This window comes from Anguilla rostrata, chromosome 13 (assembly GCF_018555375.3).
Source record: "Anguilla rostrata isolate EN2019 chromosome 13, ASM1855537v3, whole genome shotgun sequence".
Taxonomy (NCBI): Eukaryota; Metazoa; Chordata; class Actinopteri; order Anguilliformes; family Anguillidae; genus Anguilla; species Anguilla rostrata.
Window position 1 is genome coordinate 22,949,924 of NC_057945.1, and position 25,888 is coordinate 22,975,811.

Here is a 25,888-nt window from a genome sequence, read left to right on the forward strand (position 1 = left end):
TACCAAAATGTTCATGGATTATCATTTAGCCACTGTGGGCCTTGTTTTCAGAAGAAATAACTGAATAAATCTGAAAAAATTAGTTGAATAACAGGATTGACTCATTAAATAGTGCCACACCCACAGCTGTCAAAGGGTCAAGTCTCTTCAGGATTGCATATTTTGCACCAACTTTTTAAAACTGTATTATGGAAAACCACTGTAAGTCAGTAAGCATTGATTGCAATGTTTTATGAATTTAGTTGCTTAATGTGTAATTTACTGCTAGAGGAAATAATTGCAGTTTGGCTCACTAAAGAAACACATTTATGAAGGTCATAAACATGATCTGCGGTAATCAAATCAAATGAGCATCATAGGATCTCTCTGTAGAAAACTGACATCATATCCTCCAGCCATTTTTCAGTGAGAAGTCACTGGTGTTTAGTTAATTTTATAACTCGTTATAGGATGGCAGATTTAAAATCCCTTGAATATTTCACTTTTTATTAAGAACACTTGAAGGAAAATTCCAGGCTAAAACACCTTGACATTTTTATTATCAAGTAAGGGGGGAGCAACTGCCCCAGGTGGAGGAGTCCCATTGGGGTCCCATTCACGAGTGAGGGGAAAGAGGGATTTGGAGATCAACTCCCGTCTAGTTGCAGCGGCTGCAGTAATGCGGGCATTGTATCGGACTGTGGTGGTGAAGGAGCAGCTGCACCAAAAGGCAAAGTTCTCAATTTACCAGTCGATCTTCGTCTCCACTCTCACCCATGGCCACGAGCTATGGGTTGTGACTGAAAGACTGCGAATACAAGCGGCCAAAATGGAGTTTCTCCGTAGGGTGGCAGGGCTTTCTCTCCTTGATAGGTGAGGAGCTCAGCTGTCCGGGAGGACCTCAAAGTACAGCCACTGCTCCCCTGCATTGAAAGGAGTCAGTTGAGGTGGTTCGGGCATCTGATAAGGATGTCTCCTGGGCACCTTCCTCTGGGCGTGTCACTTTTCCATTTTTTCGCAGTGAAAATAATTCTGTCGATGACGTGGTGATATCGTACGGTGATATTGCCACAGCAGGTGCAGTGCAGTTCAATACGTGTCTCTCTTCAACTCGCTATAGCACTCGCTATAAGTATCAGGTTTTATGGCCCCATAGGGACAAGTCAGGGGTTTCGCTTTGTATCCCCACTAATCAAAGCAGTGAAATCATTCATCAAGAGGACATACAGATTTTTGACATGCTAGCAGCCTCAATAGTCCAGAATGTAACAGCGTGGCTTCACAGGGGATTGGGGCATGGCCACAACTCTGCTTTTAGCTAAGTACTACTAGCTAGCTAGCTAATGCCAGTGTGTCCTGGGTAACATGGGAAAATAACATGCTGGAGCAGATCCAGAAGAAGCCCGACAGGATAGCAAGTGAAGAATATTGTGAATAGCACTGAAGTAAAATATATTGCGCATCACACACATAAAGCCTGGAACACATGGCTCATTGCTGCTACACGTTTACCAATGACGCAAGTGTTCTGCCTGGAATTTTCCATTAAGCACACAGATTTATACCTACACTGTTTATATATGCTTGTTTGAAATTGTGTAACAAGCCCTACGGGGATGATGCAGTAATGACCTGGGTGGGGCTACCTCCAGAGTCATTTTTGCTTCCAAACCCAGGTGATTAACTTGAGCTTCAGGTATCACATTGCCTGTTCCCTGAATTACTAAGCATTTTACCAAGGTAAAATTATATAAATTTCTCCCCCCCCCCCCCCCCCAAGCAAGAATTTCCTGTTACAGAATAAATATACCCTATGTTGACATGGAAACCAGTGACTAAAGAAAAGGTATCCATGACAGATGTATGAAGCAATGTAAATAAATGATCATTTAACTGAAAAAACAAGCTTTATTTGAACAAACATAAACACAGTTTTGTAACATTAAAAAACAGTGGCTGCTGAACTGTATTTTAATTTGTACAGCCTTTGTTCAAAGTATTACCACAAACAGACAATGGAAGTGAAATCACTGAAACCTACTCCTTTAAGCAGGACAGAAATGCAGAAAACTGAAGTGCCATCATGGGACTCCATTATGGCAAGTATAGGTTTTTTAAGGCTAAATTGTGAGCAAAGTCACACCCGGTGTGTATATATACATGATGAGTGCAAACCAATCCAATGTGTAATAAAGGCAGACGGTTTCTGTTTGGTCTTCCAGGGCCAAATGTTTGCTGAATTCCCTGTTTTGACACCAGTGTAACCATGCATCTAGATAAAAACAGCAAGGCATATTCTGGAGGTTTTTTTTTCACAATTTTCGAAACAGGACAAATAAAAACAGGTTTTACATTGTAACACTAAAGGTCAACATTCATAAGCTATGTCATTTAAAAAGAAAAAAAAAACCCTGAATCAACAGAACAGAAAGTGGATCCTATAAGGCAAGGCTCCGCACTTCTGTCATCAGACGGCTAACTATGGCACAGCTGAGCATCAGTTCACACAAGCAAAACGCAGTTCTTGTCAAGTCATTTCCAATGCCTAATCTATTCACAGACTGGTTGCAAGCACAACATACTTGAAATTATACTAACAATGTCTATGATTAATTCCCACTTTACAGAGGACTTCATTTCCTTTACACTTTATAGTTACTCTTTACATGTTTCACTCATCCACGCCACTGTACTTAAACTAGACAAACTAAAGTTATATTTATCAACAACGTGGCTTGTTAGACATTTTCCCTTTTGAGGTTAGTTAACAAAGAGGGCACAAAAATGAAATTTAAAAAAGGTTCCGTTTGTTAAAGTTGATAAAGGAAAAATGATGGTCTTCAGAATTAATTAGAATGCAATTCAAATGAATTTTCATGAATGGTAAAAAAAAAAGTGGCATTATATAAATGAGTTTGCATATGAAAGATGCTCGACTTTGGGCCATGAAACCAGATTGAACACCAGAACATTTTGAGATGAGGGGAAACGCTGACCAGGATGGATCGTTGAAGTGTTTGGAATATGCAGTGGCAGGCATGTCTGTGGTCAGTAGCCAGTCTTCGGGGGCTCCACGAAGGCTGGGTTGTATGCAGGCTGGGCGACGCTCTGATCAGGCTGGGGAGGGTAGCCTGGCTGTGTTGGGGGTTGCAGAGGATAGGCCATCTGTCCTGGACTGTACCCAGCCTGGCTGTAGGGTGCCTGGACTGGAGGATAACCTAAAACAGTAAAGGATGAGTCAATGTAAACACGACAGTACTGGCCATGGCCAATAACCATATGCTTCAGCAGTTCCGATCAATAAATCCAAACGTTAATGCTGAAAACATTACTTGCAGTCTACCACAGTGATATCAAGAAGCAAGACAACAAGATTGTGGACAGATTTTTGTTGTTTTTTTGCAGTTGTACTGTGCTCATTTCTGATGTTATCGCTGACGACCCTCCAGAAGAGTTCTCCCTTATTCCTTAACACAGGAGTGAACAAAGAGGGCTGTTTCTGGATTTCAGGGCAACTTCTACTGATTATTAAATTAGCCCATTCATTTACACAATTTGACATTTAAAGGTCAATTTCTTGACTTATGGCTGATACAAGACAACTGAAGATCGTTTTGTCCCCATATGTAACACTTCACTCTGATTCAGTCTACAAGTGAACCAACAGTAAAGCATGTGGCTAATTAGTTACTTAAACCAGCGGGTAATTGGTGGAAACAAAAACCTGCACACACCCCTGCCGTTGCATGTTCTCCCTCCCCTTCACGTTTTTGGATGAGCACATTCTCGCAGCATGCAGCTGCCGGGACTCCCAACTGGTAAGAAGGACCAGGACGCAGTGAGGCAGTTAGGGAGAGAGCGCTGTGTTGCTCTTACCTGCCCCGGCCTCTTGGTAGGGCGGGGGAGGTCCAGAGACCTGGCCCTGGTATCCTGGTGGGAAGGCCTGGCCCTGGTATGGTGCGGTGGGCTGGCCCTGGTACCCTGGTGAGAAGGGCTGGCCCTGGTATGGTGCAGCGGGCTGACCTCCATACCCCGGCTGCACAGGCACAGGCTGGTACCCCGGGTACTGGGCGCCCTGGTAGGGCTGGGAGGCAGAAGGTGGCGGGGGGTAGGCCGACTGTACCACTGTGGTGGTGGTAGTCGCTATCACAGCTGTGGAATAACAAACTATTTGTAGAGGACCTTTCATACAAGGAAACAAGCAACTCAATGTGCTTTATATTAGAATGAAAAATACACTAAAAATGAAATATGTGGACAAAAGAAAAACAGAAATACAATCAACAATAACTAAATTAATCTTCACTGAAGCTGAATTTTCAGCTGAGACTTCAAATTAGCAGCATATGAAGCCTCATTTTTTTGTGGAAACCAATTTAGTGCACATAAAGAATAGGATGCTTTAACTCTCATTGCACATAATTCACCTTTAGAAGACAAATTAACAAAAAAATATCCAAACTGAGCCAAATTCATGGGGGTATGCTCGCACACATTGCTGAACATGGAGCATAGCAACACACTGGTGTCCTTGGACAGTATCTTAAAGAATGCAGTCAGACAACTATAGAATGCTCTTACTTTGCTACACCGAGGTACAGTTCTTGCTGCTCATGCTATAGGACCTAGATACCCCAATCTGGCCCTTAACGCCAGGCATACTGCTGGTTTTCTTTTCCTGACTGATTGATTGTCACTGACTGGCCAGAAATCCCACTCACCTGGTGCACTGGAGCCAATTCAGTTCCTAATCAGAGGAGAAGAATGAAAACCAGCAGTATGACTGGCTTCAGAGGCTTGATTTAATTGACTATCCCCTGTTATAAGTCATTAATAGTGCCATCAAATTAGAGTTTCTCCTGGTACGGTACCCAACATCAATTTTCACGGATCCTTCGAAGCACCATTTAGCGTCTAGCAGGAATTTATAGGACAAAGAGAGGGCAAAAATACAGTAACTGAACCATACTAAAAACTATCACTTCTTGCAAACAGCAACCACATTCCTGTGTCTACAGCTCATGGGGTGGGAACACTTCCTGTCAAATATCAAATTACAGGAGTCACTGTAAGATTTTGGTTTAATGTATGCTTAATAGCCTGAATTGGGCTGTTGGTTGCCAACCTAGACCAGAAAACTGAAATAAAGTTTTATAAAAGTAGATACACAAGTAGATGCTTCTCTTACTTTTTTGTTTGTGTGCATGCCTGTTTTTATCTTTTGTTTTAGGGCTGTCTAAAGGACCAAAGTAGAAATTGTAGTCATTAGGAAGTAGATAATATATTTATATGTAATACTAAATGTACGGTGTATTTTTCCTCACAATTTCCTGCATCTAGTTAGGCACAGAATTTTTAATTGCTATTAAAAGCGTTTTGGTCCTGGCCTTTCCTGAAATGAACTACTCTGGAACACAAACCCAGTTCTGTTTACAAGCTCTGTCATTCTCTAGAGCGGCTGAAGCTTGCCTCTACCCGAGGCAAGGCCTTGCTGTAATTTGTGTGCAGGTTGCGGCAGGAAGTTACCAAATGCAAGTATGCGACCACTTTCTGTATGACAGACCTTTGTCTGCTCGCCCCTCCCCTCCCCCTCCTTTGTGGTTGTCTTGGAAACTGTGAGTCAGACAGGATGGGCAGGCCAGTGTCTGCTTTCCATTTGCGCAATCCAAATCATGATTAGTGCTGCCAGGAAGCCCTGCTCACATGGTAGCAACATTGCTAGGAGGGGAGCTAGGGGAAGTGATAAGACTCTTCACTACATGCCTGTTCAAGGATACATTGTGGGGATGTTAGTGTCAAGAGAACTGTTTTTTTTAGAGCTTAATGCGCAATTGACTGGCTATTTAGTAAGTGTTCAGCCTTCATGTTTTACTTAGGAACGAGTGCACTGAATTCATGTTTTTGGGTTTTAGCTGAAAAATACTGGTGTTTGTTTAAAAATACTGAACACAAAACTAGCCCCTACTAAACCTTCCATGCATTATTTCTGTATGTAATGCTTATCATAGTGAGGTCATCAATATAGGATATCAATACTTTTGTGAGAGCATGCTGATGTTAAGGTGTTTGTACTTCAGTCAGCCTTGTCATTGTACAGAATGGAATGCATGAAAAAAGATACTTTCGGATTATAGCACGGTATTGTGCGTCAGACTCAGCATCATGTGCTTTGTGGTTTGGGAAAACGAAAGAGCAATAGGTCACAGGTTAAACCCACAGTACTTCCTAAAAGCAGAAGTTCAATCTGACTAGATCCCTCAAGCAGGTGGATCTGTTTTAGTTTGTGGCTGATACACAAAACATGACTTCCAATGTAAAAAAATAATAAAATAAATGCATACCCTTGTAGTATATGGCACTTTCCACACTGACTCGACTGTTATCACATGACACAACTTATTTTACTCATTGGTCAATCCGTGAACCTGCACAGCCATCTCTTATCTCAGATACAAAATTCTGGCATGTATGTGGCTGTCTGAAATAAACCGACACAGGCAAACTTCTTTAAGGCTCTATGTGCCTATTTTAACATTTTTCTTTCTGACCAAAAAATAATTAAAAGAGAAAGTAGCATCAAGTAAGTCATGGCATAACTGTTACCCCATCTCATACATAAAACATCTGCTGTTATGCAAGCACAGTGAGTTGGCTTTGCTGCAATATCACAGAGCCCGCTGGAACAGGGGCCAAATAAACTCCACCGAGTCTGGAATAAGGTATTTCCTCACTCGCCAATGCGTGCCCACGACGCTCCCACCATTATAGCGGACCAATTTGTTTATCTATAGGGCATCATCACAGTGACACCATCTAGTGCAGTAGTGTTCAACAAGGATTTGTTCACTTCCATTTCGTTTTAGATTTTTCAAAAGTGTTGTTTCAGTTTACGATGAGGTTTTTTCACAGTTTTCATTTTAGTTTTATGGTAATAACCACGGTCCACACACATACTCAAATAGAGCTACTAGCCAATCAATTACTACCACATTGAAGATAGAGAGCAGAGGTCTGCAACCATGGTCTGCCATTTATTGTTCGTAATCAGCACTTCACTTATCACATTTATCACGGCATCTGACCAGGTTGGGCCTGGGTCCTGGGTCTGAATTGGCATCTGATTGATGTATTCCTTTTTATTATTTTTTTAAAATATTGGCACCCAACGTGGGGCTGAACATATCCAATTAACGATGTGCTATCTGCAGCCGTATTCATGCGTGATTCAATTTGGGAGAGTGTAGCTCCACTGAAACATGCGGTTTTGCTATTCTGCTTCTTTTAATGCTGCAGCCCACAGCCCATGGAGCTGGTTGCTGATAAGGTGAAATCAAAAACCAGCAGACTTTGCGACTCACCAGAACCACAGGTGCAAAACCCTGATAGAGAATGACACCAATTCCCACTTGTATTTCCAGGTGTCTTTTCTTATATAACTGAAATAATGCTGGATAGATTTATAGCTAAATTGTTCAGTATTGACTGATTGGAATATACTTTTTTCTTTACACCATCTATTGCTAATATATACATACTCCTAGTCAGCACTTGCACTTGCTGTCTCTGTGGACTGTACTGTCCCCTTCTAGGGACTTACAGCACTTTGATCCCTGGTCTTTGAACTTTAAGTCACTCCGGGCACGAACGTCTGCTGAATGGCACTAATGAACTGTGCAGCACTATACTGCCACAATGCATTCAGTACAGTTTTCCAGCAAGGCAACATGTACAGCAGGGATACTCAAGTCTGGATCTGGAGGCCAGCAGTACTGGGGATTTTAATTCTTCCCCAGTAATAAAGGACTGGTTTAGACCTGGGACAGAGATGGCAGGTGACTGGAATCTCTGGCCAAACAATAGGATTCATCAATCAACACTCTCAGGTGGAAAGACAATTATCAGTACTCGTATTCGTATCCTTGGTGTAAGGGTTTTGTATTATACATTTAAAATGGGTTTCCTGTTCATTCACAGACATCATAGTAACATGTCATATTGTATGCATCATCCTTTAAAGTTTTTTAGCCAAGAAGTCACATAATTATGCAAGTTTTAGACCACATCGTGCTAAATCAGTTACAAATCTTGAACAGTTGGGACTCACGTGTTGGCTTTCGGCAAATCTTGTACAGACAACAGCAGGGACAGACACAGCAGGAAATTATGAGGATGATGAAGATGACGAAGCTCACAATAGTGCTCGTAATGGTAACAATGTTGCTGCCTTCTGATCTCCTGGAGGAAAAAAACAGCTAATATTAATGAAGAATATTTTTAAATGTAATCCATGGCAACAATGAGCCTAAAAAGAGGATGAAAGGCATACTACGCAGGATTTTTGGCTTTGCTATGGGCCTTGTGTTTACAATCAAAGAAGTCTCCTCTTCTGTCCGTAACCCCGCCCACTCACATCCATTGTTATATTTGATATCTGTTTTTATTTTATATTTTTTAAAATTTTTATCTCTGTTTTTCTGCTGACGTCATCAAGGAATAGCAAATTCCAAATTTAGCTCTGGTTCTTGAATGAGCCCTGTTGGGCTGTTATTTCGCTTCACTGCACTTGTGCTTCTTCAACTTCGTCATTGCAGTGGCTAGTTAGTGTTTTTTGGTGTTTTCATGCCTGCTCTCCCAGGTTTGTTTAGATAGTGGTACTTCAGAAGGCCAAATAAAACTATACCTGTGGAAAAATGTAGAGGGAACAAAATAAACTGACTTCCTGTCATGCCAGCCTACCAAATCCATGCCCTAACAGAGTCCCGCCACAAATCCAGACATTCTAATGTGGCAGTATTGGCTAAGTAGAAAAGACATAACGAGTACAACCAAGTAAAAACATTATATAGAGGCCCATAGGGTATGACAGAGATGTAAGAAAAAAAGGATATAAATCAAATGTACTGTCATTCAGATTGCACAGACAGCAAACATATTTTTGCAACTAAATCAAGCTTGTTACGAAATTTGTTTTGAGACCATGTGAAACAGATTACTAGAAACTGCAATACCGTTTGCAGGGCTCACACAGGAAAAGGCCTAACCAAGGGAGAAAAAAACACTTCAAAAGCAAGACTTACGAACTTCCTGAAACTTAACTTTTTTCTGTCTACAATTGAATTTACAGTGAAATATTATTCAATCAAAGTGTTTCTTTTGTTTTTTTTTAAAGACAGCTGACAGACTGCCCTTCTTATGTATTTCTCCCACTTTATTCAGACAGGGGGAAAGCAGAGAGAGCTACAGACATAGGCTAGATGGGATCACAGTACAGAAAGTACCCTGGCCAGGACTCAATCCCCCGTCTGCACAGTGTAGAGAAGCATCAAGCTACAGTCCACAGTCCAGCCTTGTATGGGGAAATTCTATAAAACTGCATTTGTTTCTTTAGCACAAAGATTTAAAAAATAACAAATCATTGCAGATGACACACAGATTGACTCAGCTTAATCAGCACTTATAAGCACCAAAAACAATAGCAATAAGAGTTAGCTCTCTGCTTTGGTCCATTGAAAACTGTAAGATAAACAAACACTTGGCAGGTCAACATAACAAAAAAACTGTTTATGCAGCCACAAGTATGTAACTGGTAAGTCCTTGCACAGTTGCTGAGACTTACATGAACTCCACACAGAAAGGCCCAGGCCAGGATTCAAACCCAGGACCTTCTTGCTGTGATGTGACAGTGCTTCCCACTGCATCATTTTATTTCTCGTATCGTTACATACAATCATATAAAGTGGTAACACCCTAAACAGGCAGCCATTTTAGAACGTCTTTAGACCCCTCTATCCCTCTATGCATGATACCACATCAAAAATTCAGTTCTGTTTCATCATCTCGTGTTCAAAATCCACCTATGGGGAATGACATCCGGTCATGACTCCTCAGAAACATCCAATTGCACCAAGTCTGGCACCAATTGCACCATGACAGACAGTAGTGCGTCCGATGCTACAGGATGCACCACCCTCCTGTAAGAGCATATAGGACGCTACAGTGCTACTACTCATTAGTTGACATTCGCTTCTCGTGATCATCCGAACTGAGCTTACACCCTCAACCTTGCATCTCACAACAAGAACCCTATCACTTAACTGCCCGCAGGTTCGAGAGTTCGGTCAGTGCTGATGTAGGTCTCTAGCTTTCCGCCCTCACTTGCTAGTTCCCTTCTGTATCGGGCAGCCCACGCCTTCGATACACCCCCCTGCTCACGCTTTTCATCCACTGCCTTACTCCTCTCAAGAGGATCAAAGGCTGCATATGCTATGTCCTGTGCGTGTTCTCCACACGTATATGGCAAGGACTAAGGCTTTCAGAAAGTGCGACCAGCTGTCGCCTGGGGCCCACCCTGCAAAGGGGAAAGCCATCTCTAAGCAGCGGTTGTCTCATTGGCTTGTGGAAGCCACTGCTATATCATGTGACTCAAAGGAGATAACACCCCCCTCAGACCTGAGGGCTCATTCTACAAGGGGCATGGCTGCATCATGGGCCCTATTCCGTAGGGTCTCCTTGCAGGAGATTTGTTCAGCTGCAGGCTGGGCTTCTCCACATACCTTTGCTACCGCTTGGATGTTACCTGGACTCCGGTAGTCCACGCAGTTCTGGGGGTGAGCTCTGTGTGAAGCTCACGCATCTCCCCTCACCTGCTGTGTGTTTAGTACTTCCTTACATGGGATGTGCCAGACATGCCCTCCCCTCAAGGGGGGAGGCTGCCCTTGCTGGCCTGTCAGTTTCTCAGCTGTGAGCATAAGGCAATGTGGGAGTTGTCCATATCTCCCCATAGGTGGATCTCGAACACAAGATGATGAAAGAGAACTTTAGATTACTTTTGTAACCCCGGTTCTCTGAAACATTGAGTGGTGAGATCCACCAAGACTGCCACATTTGGCACGCACAATAACTGAATATGTTCACTAATGAGTAGTAGCGCTGTAGGAGGCGGTGCCTCCTGTAGCATTGGACGTGCTACTGTCTGTCAGAGCCAGACTTGCTGCAACTGGATGCTTCTGAGGAGTCATGACCGGATGTCATTCCCCATAGGTGGATCTCTCCACTCGATGTTTCAAAGAACTGGGGTTACGATAGTAACCTAAAGTTTTATTAATTTGAATACACAAAGAAGGAATTAGATATATGAGGAAAATTGTAAACCTAAGTCTGTAAAAAGCATAAATTGTGGTTGAATTTTGATGGACAGACCCCTCTGTGTTTAAAATTAAAACAAGCATGGTGGTTCAAGAATGGATATTACACAGAACGAAACTATCACTTATGGTGTTTATTCCAACCACATCCTACATAAATATGGCAATGGGGAACTTCTGTTGACACTGTGTTTCATAACTGAAAATGATTTATGAAAATACTTAATGGCTAAGTGTACATACAACTACTTTGTCCTGAAAGTTGTGTGTGTGGTCTACATACCAAATGAAGCATGTGGACTCGTCGAGACTCCTCGCAGGATCGACGCAGCAGTATCTGTTAAAGCAGGTGCCACAGCAATGCTGGTAGAACGAACAATCACACTCAGCTGGAATAAAACAAAAAGACTATTTGTCTGAGAACCAGGATTTCCGACGGCTCGGCCTCAGAATTCAGGTGGGGGGTTGTTGAGCATGATTATCAGTGTACAGAAATGTGTCGGTAAAAATACAGAGAACTCTGAAAGAAATACAGCAATGATTATCATGGTACAGCAATGACTGGCCCTACTTATCTAGGTCTGGTCATTTAATTTGGCTAAACAAATAACGTACTGTTCACGTAATTTTTTCGCTAAACGTCATCCACGGTTAACGCAGAAAACATCCAGTAAGTAGGCTACTGATTATGTCAAGGAAGGCAACCTCCCATTGCCTCCTTGCACCTTTAGTGCTCATCATGACAAGGATGGCAAGTGATCAAGAAACGAAAGGCTATATACAGGAAACACAAAAAGTAAGCAAGCAGTTGAAAAGACCGCAACACACTGACTTTTTAGCTACTGATAAACTCAGTTTCTGGAGTACTCAGTTTTCAACGGCCTGTTGTTTTCATGAACTGCCATAGCTACTGGAACCGGCACGTACCTTTTACCTCCGTTGTCCCCTGACCGGAAACGATATACCACAATATAACTAGCCTATTCAACATTAGATTGAGGCCAAATTTTCGCCCCAAATAAGATAAACTCACTTGCTATAAAAGTGGTAAACGTGCATGCGTTTTAATACGTCTGTTTATCTAGCTAACTAACAGCTATCAGGGACGCAAGTGTCCGTTTACTAGATAGCTAGCACAGCTACCACATATGTGATAATTATCTTAATAATTAATATAATTTAAATATAGCCTATTTGGGAGGGGATGGTAGAGAAAAACAATTATTTCCCCCACGATATGTAGATTTCACTGCGTATGTAGTTAAGTAGAATAACATATTCCATAGCATGGGCAAGCTTGGGACATGTTCGTCTGGGCTAAGACACTTGCAAGCCCAACTTCCATACATATCGGACAGCTAGCTAGCTACAACAGTAGCTATACGACAAAAGCTAATAAGTTTCTTTCTTAAAGACATAGCACACAGGAGAAACATATTCTGATAATGTTAACAATTATCTAAATAAACGTACGAGCAGAAACTCACCAAAAGCAGATGGAATGAAAGTCAGACACAGCACAAAAATAATGTAAGATGTGGACGCCATGGCTGTGTTTCAGCTGAAGCGCTTTTCCCCCTCAAGTGAAATATGAGAAGTCCCACATCGTTCTTGGTGCAAGCGATCTCACCAGATTTCCGCTGTGCCTACGTCCTGCGCATAATACAAACAAGGATGGAATACGCTACTGCACACAAATGGCTACAGTATATGTGTTATTCCTTCAGTGTAGACACTGCAAGCATTAACATTCGAGTGTGTCAGAGTGTTTCAGCAATTAGTAACCGAATATACGCAAATATACATCTAGGAAATATACGCAGACGCAGTTCTAATAACAAACCGATTTAAAAAACATCTGGAATACAGGAAAAATCTGAATTATTATTGCAATAATAATAATAATTATTATAATAATGATAATAATAATAATATCCACAAGCAGCTATTAATGGGGCCCAAGCAGCATTGAGTGCACAACTGCACAGTCTTATGCATCATTTGTCAGAATGTAATGAATGACACAAAACACCTGACTCTGATACATCTTGGAATGGAAGAATTTTTAATTTAGACCAAGTAGTTGAGGAATTAGAGCCAAAAATATGAAAAAGACATGCTTCCTATGATGGTGGCACTAGAGCACAACTATTTGTAATCAGTATGCTTTGTTGACTTCAGACAAACATGGGAATTTACGTTTCGCCCAGGTCGCATGTGTTATTCTGAGGTAACACATTCTTTTTACTCATATTTGCCACAAATTTTGAAAGTGTGTTGTGGCTGATCGCTTTGAATTACCAATTTTTTTTTGATATCCTGTGTTTCATGAACATTGGCTCACCAGTCTCGAAGGAGTTCATTTTGACTGTGGAATGAAATATTTTAAATTGTGGAAATTTACAGAAATTAACCAACTGGGTCAATCTTATTCAGCTCTCTTTACTGAATGTACAGGCACCACATGTTCATTCTAGGCCAAAGAATGTCAGAGTTATGGTCAAAAATGCACAAAACATGTTTTACCTGAAGGCGGTGCTATAGAGCATAACAACTTTTGGTAAGGTTTCATCTTCAGCCATTAAAGGCTCAATTGGCCCAACTGTGTAGGAGCAGTTCAAAAACATTGGTTTCTCAATATATAGCTAAATTGTAAAAAAAATAAAAAAATCTAATTTGGCAGAAATTGTAAACAGTGAATGTGTTATCCCAGGAATCTGTCTAAAAAGAGGTGTTTTTTTAATGTTTCTATGTCTTTCGGTTTGTGAGATATAGGCAAAAATATAAAATGTGTTGCTATAGCGCCAACATGTGGTCATTGTCTATGGGTTTTGATGACATGATGACAGTAGAGTGACATTTACAAGCTATCTACCAAAATTTGGTAGCTCTACACCATATGGTTTCAGAGATTCTTTAAAGGCATAATAATAATAATAATAATAATAATAATAATAATAATAATAGCCCGGTTTGGGTCAAATAGACCTGTTTTTAACTTTTGGTGACACTTTTCAAAAATGTATTTCATTACCAGTGGCTAAACCAGTTTAACTTTGGTTCTTGTTTTGTGTTTTTATTTGTTATGCACCATAGCCTGCAGCCATGCCAACCTGGATCATACTCCTGGTTAATGGCTAAAGCTAAGTAAGTGTGTGTTTGGCCTATGCTTGGATGGGAGACCTCCTGGGAAATTGTAAGTTGCTGCTGGAAGTGGTGTTGATGGGCCTGCAGGGGGTGATCTTCCCTTTGGTCAATAAATCCCCAGTGCAGTGACAGGAGACACCATCCTTTATAGGAGATGTTGAACAGAGGTCCTGACTCACTGTAACAATCCCAAGGCATTAATTGCAAAGAGTAGGGGGCTTCCCCAGTGTCCAGGCTAAATTCCCAACCTGGCTCTCTCAACCTTGCCACCTAATTGTCCCCTGATTTAATTGGTCAAAAATCATTCTCTCCCTTTCCACTTCTGTGGATGTGCGGTGACCATTCTGGTGCAAAAGGGCAGCTGTGCATCACCCAGGTGGGTGCTATACGTTGGTGGTGGTTGAGAAAGGTTTCCCCCAGATCACTGTAAAGCACTTTGTGTATCTGGAAAAGTGCTACATAAATGCAATATTTCATTCATTCATTTGTATTCGCTTTATGTCTTTTTGCCTATATGATCTCTGAACATATGAGAAAGATGAAAAATAATTGGGAATGTCAATTCAAAATGATAAATATGAATAAGGTACAGCATGCAATCCTGTTTTTGTTTTGATCATTCACAGATAAATGATTTATTATTATTATGATGCCTTTATTATTATTTATATAAATCACATCTTTAACAGAGACATCCAAAAGGCAAATTAATTCCACTTATACATTTCTATTGCTAGTCATATGTTTGCTGACAGTTGTGTAGCAACTTACTGAAGATACATTTTATCTTTATTAACATCAATTTGATCAGCACTATCAAATCTGTGGCAAAACAAGTGCAGTAGTTTGCGGGGATTTCACAAAACCACAACAAGCACATTAAAAGCTTGCAAAAATTGTCTAAGAACAAGAGCATACTATGGTTGTTGTGGATTAACTCATGCCGTCTTCACATGTCCTTGTTGTTAGCAACATACTAAGCTAAGTTCATTGTCTTTGCCCCAATAAGATTGATGAAGGGGGATAGATTGGTGGACCTGAAGAATATATATTTACAAAGCCATAGTTTGGGAGGTCATTCTTGTCATTCCTGTCAGAAAATCCAGAGTCCACCTCAGTTTCCGGGTTCAGTGGATCCAAAATTGAGTTTATTTATTGTCTGCAAATCTAAAACTGAAATTGCTCATGCTGCTCTGCATTCATTGTGAGGAGTTTTCCTCTGGTTTGGCAAACTATAAAAACCAAATACCATTGCAAACACCATTAAAGCAACCATAGGGGCGACATAGCTCAGGAGGTAAGAGCGGTTGTCTGGCAGTCGGAGAGTTGCCGGTTTGATTCCCCCACCCTGGGCATGTGTCCCTGAGCAAGACACCTACCCCTAATTGCTCCCAAAGACCTTGCATGGCAGCCTTTCACCATTGGTGTGTGTGTGTGTGTGTGTGTGTGTGTGTGTGTGAATGAGAGGCATAAATTGTAAATTGTTTGGATAAAAGCACTATATAAAAATGCAGTTCATTTAAAGCACAAATATTGACAAACAGTAAGGACATCTATTCCAGAGGACATTTTTTATAAAAACAGTGGTGTGTCCATATTGTTTGCCTCAAGCCCAAACGAATGCATGTCTGTGTTTTTGTTAATCAAAAAATCATCTAGCACTCGATGTACCCATTTTATTGGCTTGACTGACTTGATTGTCTCCTTTTGAAATAGTAGAAATAAGGCCTAAGTATATTCACCAGGGGGCGCACTTAAACCACAATCCAATTAGTTTCATCGGCACAAGCTGCACAAGCATACACATCAGGTCTCCACTAACCCCATCCTGAAATCCACCCTTGAGCTCTCACACAATGCGATGTTCATTCTCGCTGGATTGAGTGAATGTTCAGGGTTGTTCCTTAAAATATGTTTACAAGTGTCAGAAGGTGTGCCATCCCTCTTCTGGTAATGCCTGCGAACGTGGAAGAGGCAAGAAGAGGAGACATACTGCTGAAATGGCACAGTCCAGGGGGATGAAAGCTGCCATTGTTTCTAGTCATTGTAATCGTGACAAAAGAAAGTACCACTAGACAGATCACCTTAACCTTAAAATAATCTTAACACAACTGTATGACATTATCCAAAAGGAAAGCCATGGTGCAATCTGAAGCCCTGAGACAGTCAGTGCGTTTACATGCACAGTTGAAATCGATCTATATTAATAGCTCGATTTGGCCAAAGATGAGATTATTGTCGTTGTCCCAATATACATGACTCGGAAAGAATCGATTTATTCACCGAGGTGTGCCTGGCGAAGGCTTCTTATAAATCTTGGTTCCTCCAATTTTGTCGCAACTTTTTTTGAATAGTTCGCCATTCCGCGTTTTTCTTCCATCCATGTATTTTAGGATATTTAACTCATTTAGTTGCGATAGCATGAAGTTGGTCTCCTCGTCCTGTCGTGTCTAGGAATCGACAGAATTCAAAGTCCAATCATTAATTTGTAGAAAACTACTTCACGAGGGAAAAGACACCACAGCAGCAAGCTCTTCAGAAAAGTTAGACTTTATTTGCACAGGTGCATAAAGCCGGATCAACTCTGCAGAACTGAACCTCAATTGTCAGTTTTACATTCATTTTATACACAAATGTACCCCACACTCCCCTTAACACATTTCTTAAAATACCAGCCATCTGTCCTTCTTGGCACCACAATGATTTTAATTTCCTGCTCTTGGGTCGGCCTGACCTTCTTGGCACAAAAATGATTTTCTGTTTCTTAGATGATAACGTTATTGCGGAATGTTACCCCAACTTTCCCTTAAACAAATATTAGTCTTTATTCTGTAATGTTTCTTTAAGCATACAAGTTACAGGATTTATAGCCCCCTGTAATTTTCCATTTATATTCAGTTTACATAAGGGTCACTGTAAAAATATTAGTCTTCTAGCACTTCAATAGCGTTTTGTTAGTTTTGGAAAAATATTCGTCTTCTAGCACTTTTACTTGGCAATAGCGTTTTGTTAGTTTTGGAAAAATATTAGTCTTCTAGCACTTCAATAGCGTTTTGTTAGTTTTGGAAAAATATTCGTCTTCTAGCACTTTTATTTGGCAATAGCTTTGTTAGTTTTGGATTAATGTTCTCTGCTGTATCTTGGCAGTAGTGTATGATTAGTATTTGGTTAGTGTTTTCTGCTGAGTGAGTAAGTATGGTTTTTTTTAAGCCTTCTGCGTTTGCTTTTTTTTCTACAGTGGATACTGTGGTTTCTTGCGTTTCCATAAGCTTAGCTGCAACTACTGATATAGGTTTATTGGATTACATATTTAGTATATGAGTGTATAGTTATACATGTGATATATTTTTATCATGAAGTATCGAGAGTTTGGAGGAAACAATTTGATCAACATTGATGGGAATACCCTAACTTTAACATGTGACGTCATCTCAATCATGGGGAGTCTCAACATTTTCCTACAGTCCGTCCAGAAATGTGTTTTTATTCCGCCATGACAGGGATGGCAAAACGGAGCTTTAGAAAGTCGCCAGCAGTGTATGCGCAAGCTCGAAAATGCATTTCTCACAGAAAAGGTAGTTTGTCGCCTTTTTTTAGTTCATTACAGTGGTGATAGAAGTGACAATAATTGAGTGGTAGGCCTACTGTGCTATTAGCCTTTATTGATCGCCGAACAAAGTTAATGTGAAGTAGCTAACACAATGGGACAGCACTAACAGCACTAACCCATAAAAATGTACTTTGAATGGTACTTGCTCAATCGAACGGCACCGAATATAGTCAGCGGCACCGACATTTTCAGTCACACCCTCAATAAACGGCAAAAGTTCCAGTAGAAGATTGAATTAAATCTTTTAAAATACATTTTCTGAAACGTTATCGATTCCGCTTGGCCAAAAAAAAAAAAAAATTAATGGACTTTTTCAAACATCATGTAGACCCACTGAGTAGGCCTATGTGTGAAATCATGGGCAGGGTATCTATCTGCTATCCTGACTGCAGTGGGAAGCTCATTCCACCACCGGCAGGCCAGAACTGACAAAACTCTAAAGTTAGCATCCTTGGACACTATGGTGAAGGGGACTGCCCACAATCTTTAGAGCAATGGTATGTCTGCCCCAGTACAAGCAATGTGGAGATCCAGAAATACATTATCAAAATGCACAGGTACCAGGACTTCTGCTGTTGAGAACTGGGGATAGACATTAGGTGGAAGGGTAGCCTATATCTTATTTTCTGTTATGGAAGCAAAGTATTTTTTTTAAATTAACACAACGTACTATGTCATTAAATATTTTGATGAAAATACTTCTTCAAGATGACGGCATCTCAATAATGTAATTAATATAAACAACGACTGAATAGGAAAACAAAAATAAATACAAATATAAACAAAAAGGGGTAATAAATGTGATAAAATTTCATTATTTAGTTTCATTATCTATCGGGTTTTAGTTTTTTCAATAAAAAAAATGTCAAGATTACCTGCTGACTTGAAAACCCAGGGTAAAATATTTTTTTCCTGTTACTTCGAGAGAAAACAAGGAAGCTGAGTGGGAATTGACGTAGGTCCACATTTCTCGCGAGACTATGTAAGGCGTCGATCGTTTAAAACTGACTGCATTGGGCTTGTCCTTTCGTTCGTCCTCAGTGAAGGATAACGGTGAACATCAGTAACGTAGTGGAAGTTTGCCCGTAAAAAGCACTTTAGATTCACTTTGGCACACCACATCCACTCTGAAGTTGTCACAAGTGGATCACGAGGTAAGGAAGAAAATCAGGTTAACGCGATTGGTCTCGCTAAAATGCTAGTTAAGTAAGCTTTAGCAAGTTCCCGTAACGTGGAAATGGTCAATTCGTTAGCAACTTGTAATGCTTAGCTATGCTTAGCAAGCATATGCGAGCTATTAGAAAAACCGTTCATTTGTAAGGTATTATAGCAAGTAGTTTGCTAGTTGTGGTCACAAAGTTGATTGTTGTAAATGATCTGTATCGGATAGATTATTTCTTTCTAACGTTAGCAAGTTTGGCTAACGATTCACCGGCTCCTGTCGGTGATGACGACAGTGTTAGCCAAGTTGCCGGTTCAGGCACTGCAGTTTTTAGATGGGTTAGACTAGCCAACTCGGGGTGAGCTAACGTTAGTCAAGTGAAAAAGCGTGCTTAACCAGACCACCGCGTTGCTATGTAACGGTTAACTTTAGCATTACTGAATTAAACTAACGAAAGCTATGAACTTGTCTTGCTAGCCTTGTTAGTCTAGTATTTTTAAATACATTTTTATACGTAGATAAATTATTCATAACTGTTAGCCTCGGTGAAGTGTGTTTGCTGTAACGCGTAGCTCGTTAATTCACGTTGGTAACGTTATGCTGCTTGTTAACATAATCGGCTGTTCCAATCTGGCCATTTCAGTCTAGGGTTTTATGTGTATAATGGTATATAACATTTAGCTAACGTTATTTAATACTTGGTTAACATTGACTAACGTTAGTGAACGCATTATTTTCCCAACACTTACCGTGTGCAAGCCATCTGACTACAATCTAGTTTAGGCTTAACGTTGTCTAGCTAACGCTAGATTCTTTTTTCGCTTACGCGGTTTACGGTAATGTTCCTATACTTTTACTGGCTAACTAACTGTAAACGAATAAAATGACTAGCTATACTGTATATTGTGTAACCTGGTGTGACCTGTTACATGTGACGTAGTTTCAGAATGGACGTCTGCCATTCTTGCGACCTAACTTGACCCTTTTTAAATGCGAGCACGAGCTCGATCGGGAACGGTATTGCAAGTGATGAGGAACATTATTCTTGATCATTATCTATTGTTTCTGCACTTGCTTAAGTTAAAGCTGCCATGCAAAGTGAGCTCTGTTTTGGGTTCGCGAGACTTGTTTCCGCATCAAGTTACATATCAACATAATCAGATCCAGCAATGTCTAGGGAACTTGTGTGCCAGTAAACTAGTTTCAGGGGAGGCTCTAAGCATAGGCGGTCGCCAAGGGCACTATCCCTCCGGGGGCGGGGTGTTGGGGCAAAGAAATCCACAGTTTATTTGCTTTCGGATTTACGTGAAATCTTACGTTAATTTTACCTTTCAATATAGGAAGCACTCTGAGCATATGACGTACATATCATTAATATGGAAAGGCAACGCCCTCTACTGTCTACTGCTTTGATTTCCGCCGAGGTCATGTCTTTTGAGAGCTCTCGCCCATGAAATCAAACGTTTCTTTGTTAAGCAGTTATGGATCTGATCATTCATAAGTTACTTTGCTTAATACCTAGAGACCAGCTAGGTATATTTCACCAGTTATGGGGCTTTATCTGATGTGCCAAAAAAAGCATATATTTTACATCAGTTAATCACTTGGGGTGATGTAATTGGTTTCAGATTTGGACAATCAACAATGGACACCATCATTCGACGCTGCCCGTTCCTGTCCCGCGTGCCCCAGGCCTTTCTGCAGCAGGCTCGCAAGTCCCTGGTGGTGTACGCGCAGAAGTGCCCCGTGATGATGGATCTGGCCTCCAGGCCTTTCGCCCGGGCCCTGTCCTCCTCCTCCTCTAGCTGCCAGAAGGCTGAAGACACTAGCTCCACCAGTGAGGGTGAGTCCCATGCCCTCTTTACCAGGCGAGCGTGCCTCAAGGCCTGGATGGCACCCCAGCTTTTCTTCCAACCAAACATTTTCCACCCGCAACACACGCGCAGTCCGCAGCCAGAGCTCATGCATATGCATGTCAGATAAATGTACTAGACTCATTGAATGATTAAGAGCAGAAGACCCTAAGTAGATCATCGCTCCCTGGGGACCCGCTTGTACTTTGTGATGGTAATGGGTCCTCTGTGTTTTTGTGCTGTTGTCCTCATTGGATGTTGATTTAATTTCAGGCCCCAAAGGATTGCCAAAGATGCCCCCTGGGCACCCCATGCCCCCTGCAGGCCAGGCCGTGGCCTCTAAGTGCCCCTTCCTGGTGGCAGAGATGGGGCAGAAGAACAGCAGCGTGGTGCGGCAGGCCAGTTTGGAGCTGCAGGAGGATGTCCAGGAGATGGATGCTCTTCGCAAAGGTAGACCAACCCGTTCCTCTTCCGTACCTCTTTCTGACTACATCTATGTCTGTATGAGAGTTTGGGCTAATTCCATTCCTATTTTTTGGTAATAAATTGAATTTTGAGTCAGTATTTGGAAAATGGCAGTGCTAGTAGAACATTATGGGTGGTTTTCCAATTTGCATGAATTGAAATGGAACTGAGCCCACCCCCAGTGCTTTGGACGTATCGGTCATCAAGCATTGTCCTTAGCAAAGCTGACCGTTTATGTGCTGCAGCCATGACTGATCCTGTGCTTTCACGCAGAGCGCCCTGTGACCCCCCCTATGGTCAATGTCACCAAGGCTGACGGGGAGGACCCCAACAACCTCCTGAAGAAGCTCCTGCAGCAGCGCCCCACCAGGGTGTCTCATCTGCTGCAGGAGAACATGCCCAAATGTAAGTCCTGCAATGGTCTCAGTATATGTATCTAACAACCATTTTCACCCTTTTAAGGCATTGTTCAGTACTGTGCAGTTGACTTGCACATTAAACCAAGGATGCAGTGCAGTGTTTAAATCTCCCAGTACAATACATGGTTAATTTACAGAATTCTTGAACATCAGATTGACATTTTGTAAAATATTTTTTATTTAACAGCCATAAAATTTTTGTATTTATTTAAAAGTATATTCCTTCCACTATATCTAGTGGTAGATATTGATGCTGCAGTTAATTCTCCGTATAAGCTTTTGATATCGAATGACTGGGTTTCCAACAAGAAATGAATTGCAGTTGAAGGTTCTTGTTTCTCTCTTGCAGCAATTTCAAACTTCCACTACGACAAGTTCTTTGAGAAGAAGATCGAAGCCAAAAAGAACGACCACACATACCGTGTGTTTAAAACTGTGAACAGGCGGGCGACCACCTTCCCCATGGCGGATGACTACACGGAAACGCTCACTACCAAGCGCGACGTGTCCGTTTGGTGCAGCAACGACTACCTGGGCATGAGCCGCCACCCGCGGGTCATCCGCACTATAATGTGAGTGCTTTGTGTGTGCGCGTGAATATGGTTTAAAAAGGAAAGGGGCGTGGGGGGGGGGGGGGGTGCCTTGAAGCTTCTGATCCGGGTGCCTGTTGCATGTGACGTTCTGACGGGAATGTCTTTTTCCCTGCAGGGACACTTTACGGAAGCACGGATCCGGAGCCGGGGGCACGCGGAACATCTCCGGGACCAGCAAGTTTCACGTGGACCTGGAGCACGAGCTAGCAGACCTGCACAACAAGGACGCAGCACTGCTCTTCACTTCCTGCTTTGTGGCAAATGACTCCACCCTCTTCACCTTGGCCAAGATGCTGCCAGGTAATATCTTCACACAGTGTGGGGAAACCCAGATTTAAAGCTGGGTTTCAGTGTTAGTCCTTGGGGGGGTGGGGGGATACATCTCTGAGTCCTTTGAACAGTGTTGATGGTAATCAGCCTTCTACCACTTCTCAGAAGTGTGTGTGTGTGTGTCCATGTGAGGGTGAGTGGGGGAACAAACGTTATTTTCTGAAGTGGTACTTGTGTTTGCACAGGCTGTGAGATTTACTCCGATGCCGGGAACCACGCCTCAATGATCATGGGCATCAGAAACAGTGGCGCCAGCAAGTTTGTCTTCCGTCACAATGACGCCAATCACCTACGAGAGCTGCTGCAGAAGTCTAATCCTTCAGCTCCGAAGATCGTGGCCTTCGAGACCGTGCACTCCATGGATGGTGAGCAGGGCCTTGGTTTCTGAGGGGTTTTGTGGTGCGGTTATTTGAAACGTGGTGTAGTGTGTCAGAGAAGCCGCCGCGAATTTTCAGCGCCCCTGTTGTACAATGGCGTTGTTGTTTTGTAAGGTCGTGCGACCGTGAGAAATGGGTTTTGTGAGCCCTTTGAATAGGCGCTTAAGTGAGCTCTTCTGCTGAAGGTGCTGTGTGCCCGCTGGAGGAGATGTGTGACGTAGCCCATGAATTTGGCGCCATCACATTTGTGGACGAGGTGCACGCGGTTGGCCTGTATGGACCCAGGGGAGGTGGGATCGGAGACCGCGACGGAGTCATGCAGAAGATGGACATCATCTCTGGGACTCTCGGTAAGGAGGCTCGCATGCGCCGGGGGCCATTCATGGTTAACAGGTATTCAAGCTCTGGAATAATGTCATTTCTTTCTGATGGTTGTTTGTGGGTCTGAATGCTTTGTGCGCTGTAACAAGATTCCTGCCTGAAAGAAAATGGGCCAGTTCTGGCATTGTAACTTAATGCGGCCAGAGGCAAACGGGGAACAGAGGCTGTTCACCTGTTGCTAGGAAACACTTCTGTTTAACTGGCATTTTGCCTCTGTGAAAGGTTGAAGCCTCAGTAGGGCTCAGCTGCTTCCACGTCATATTAAAGAAGACATGACTTATTTGTGTAGATGCGCTAGTTGAGTTGTATATCAATTTAAAAAAAGTTTTTGACAACGTGTTTAGGGTTAGAGTACACTACATGATATAAAATGGTGCACAAAATGTAACATTCAGGCTGTGCATTACAAATTGTATAAAACAAAATGGTGGGTAAAAGCAAACCATTCCTACGCAGTTATTCAAAGTCATGGCTGCTTAAAAAAGGGAAAACCGCAAAAGAGATGGGGTCATTCATAATGAATACTAGCCCTGTACATGGATCATGTTGTATCATGTATAATAAGGTATGCACTTTGTATCAGGGAGGGGAAAGGTGAGAGAGCTGTGGCCCTCCTCCTCTGAAAAGCCTTTTGGCTCTTTTTGAACGGATCGTTGTCTGTTTTTAAAAGCAAGCGTTTCCTGCGTGTCACAGGCAAAGCCTTCGGCTGCGTGGGAGGCTACATCGCCAGCACTGCCGCCCTGGTGGACACAGTGCGCTCCTACGCCGCCGGCTTCATCTTCACCACCTCGCTGCCGCCCATGCTGCTGGCGGGCGCCAAGGTGTCGGTGCAGACGCTGAAGGGCGAGGAGGGCCGCGCGCTTCGCCGCAAGCACCAGCGCAACGTCAAGCTGCTGCGCCAGATGCTGATGGACTCGGGCCTGCCCGTGGTCCACTGCCCCAGCCACATCATTCCAGTCAGGGTCAGTACACGGTCGCCGACTCTGGGCTGCATGCGGGGTAGGGGGTAGGGGGTAGGGTTTCCGTCGTCTCTGAGCTGTGTGCGGGGGAGGGGCGGGGGGTGGTCAGGTGCTGTGAATAACCTGTGTTTAGGCTGAGTGTGGGTGGACCTGCTGTTTTCTTGGAATGTCCTGTGGTGAAGGCAGGGTTAAGTGTGAACTGCTGTAGTTTCTGGGCGTGGTCCGGTGGGGAGGCCGTCGTTAAGTGTCGAGCTTCCGCGTGGGAGCGGCGCATTGTGCCTGGTTTCAGTTTGCCCTACCTTTCGCTCCCGCAGGTTTCAGACGCAGCGAAGAACACGCTGGTGTGTGACATCATGATGAGTAAGCACAACATCTACGTCCAGGCCATCAACTACCCTACTGTAGCCCGGGGGGACGAGCTTCTCCGCATTGCCCCCACGCCTCACCACACCCCACAGATGATGAACTACTTTGTTGGTGGGTACCATGAGGTTTTAGGTTTTGCCGTTTTGTGAGGATTTGAGCATTGTACTCCAGTTACCTTGAATTAGTTTCTGTCTGGCATGGTAGACAGTTGAACCATTGTATTACAACCAAGGCAAATTAACTGAAATGTAGGCAAAGCCATGTATGCTTGTACAAGATTCCTGGCAGCCAAATTCCCCCACACCCACTCGCCCAAAGAAAGAAAACCAAAAAGTCTTTCCTTTCCCCTTAAAATTAGAGACAAAAGACTTCTGCGACCATTTCTGCCATCAAAGGCTTACCAAATCTGACCAGATAACCGCGTTTACAGAAGGACCTCCCTCATTACAGATAATGGTTTTAGTGCAGCAGCTGATAATGGAGGGTGGGGGATAAGCAGATGTCTGGATACTTCTCAGGAGGCTGAATGGGGGGGGGAACCATTTCTCTGCTCAGTCACATTCCACCATAAAACTAATGGAAACCTAATGCATGCGTCACAAGTGTAAGTGAAATATTTGTTGGAACGGGCAGAAAAAACATTGCCTTGCTCACAAAGCAAGGCTTCCATTACGGTGCAGCGTTTATACGGTAAAGTGATAAACTGAAGGCTTCAGGTGATTAATTTCATTTGAATCTCCCAACAGAAAAGCTGGTGGAGACCTGGAAGGAGGTGGGCCTGGAGCTGAAGCCCCACTCCACCGCCGAGTGCAACTTCTGCCGGCAGCCGCTGCACTTTGAGCTGATGAGCGAGAGGGAGAAGTCCTACTTCAGCGGGATGAGCCATCCCATCAGCGCCTGCGCCTGACCCCCACCCCCCCTCTACAAGCCCACCCGTCTCTTCTTTTTTCAGCTGTCATAACTTATTTATTTTAAAATTACATGTATACTGTATGTATGGGAAATAAATGCCAGAGAGGAAGAATGCTGTTCCGTGTGTTTTTCTCGCAAGGAAGAACAAATTGCATTTGTTTTGTCTTAGTCATCTGCAGACTTCCAGTAAA

At 42.6% G+C, this 25,888-nt stretch overlaps 2 protein-coding genes across 2 annotated transcripts; one reads left to right on the plus strand and one right to left on the minus strand.

The window, feature by feature from the left end:
* Window positions 1-1,867: 1,867 nt before the first annotated feature.
* On the minus strand, window positions 1,868-12,814 carry shisa10.1 (shisa family member 10, tandem duplicate 1). Its single transcript, XM_064305636.1, has 5 exons — window positions 12,611-12,814; window positions 11,407-11,512; window positions 8,084-8,214; window positions 3,856-4,131; window positions 1,868-3,197 (listed from the first exon to the last, which is right to left on the minus strand). The coding sequence occupies exons 1-5, from the start codon at window positions 12,669-12,671 to the stop codon at window positions 3,028-3,030; spliced, it is 744 nt and encodes a 247-aa protein (XP_064161706.1). The 5' UTR covers window positions 12,672-12,814; the 3' UTR covers window positions 1,868-3,027.
* Window positions 12,815-18,875: 6,061 nt separating this feature from the next.
* On the plus strand, window positions 18,876-25,809 carry alas1 (aminolevulinate, delta-, synthase 1). The gene is made up of 11 exons (XM_064305635.1): window positions 18,876-19,034; window positions 20,671-20,885; window positions 21,169-21,345; window positions 21,634-21,765; window positions 22,129-22,351; window positions 22,488-22,672; window positions 22,888-23,067; window positions 23,265-23,429; window positions 24,154-24,422; window positions 24,734-24,896; window positions 25,532-25,809. Exons 2-11 carry the CDS (start codon window positions 20,687-20,689, stop codon window positions 25,690-25,692), a joined length of 1,854 nt encoding a protein of 617 aa, XP_064161705.1. The 5' UTR covers window positions 18,876-19,034; window positions 20,671-20,686; the 3' UTR covers window positions 25,693-25,809.
* Window positions 25,810-25,888: the final 79 nt, after the last annotated feature.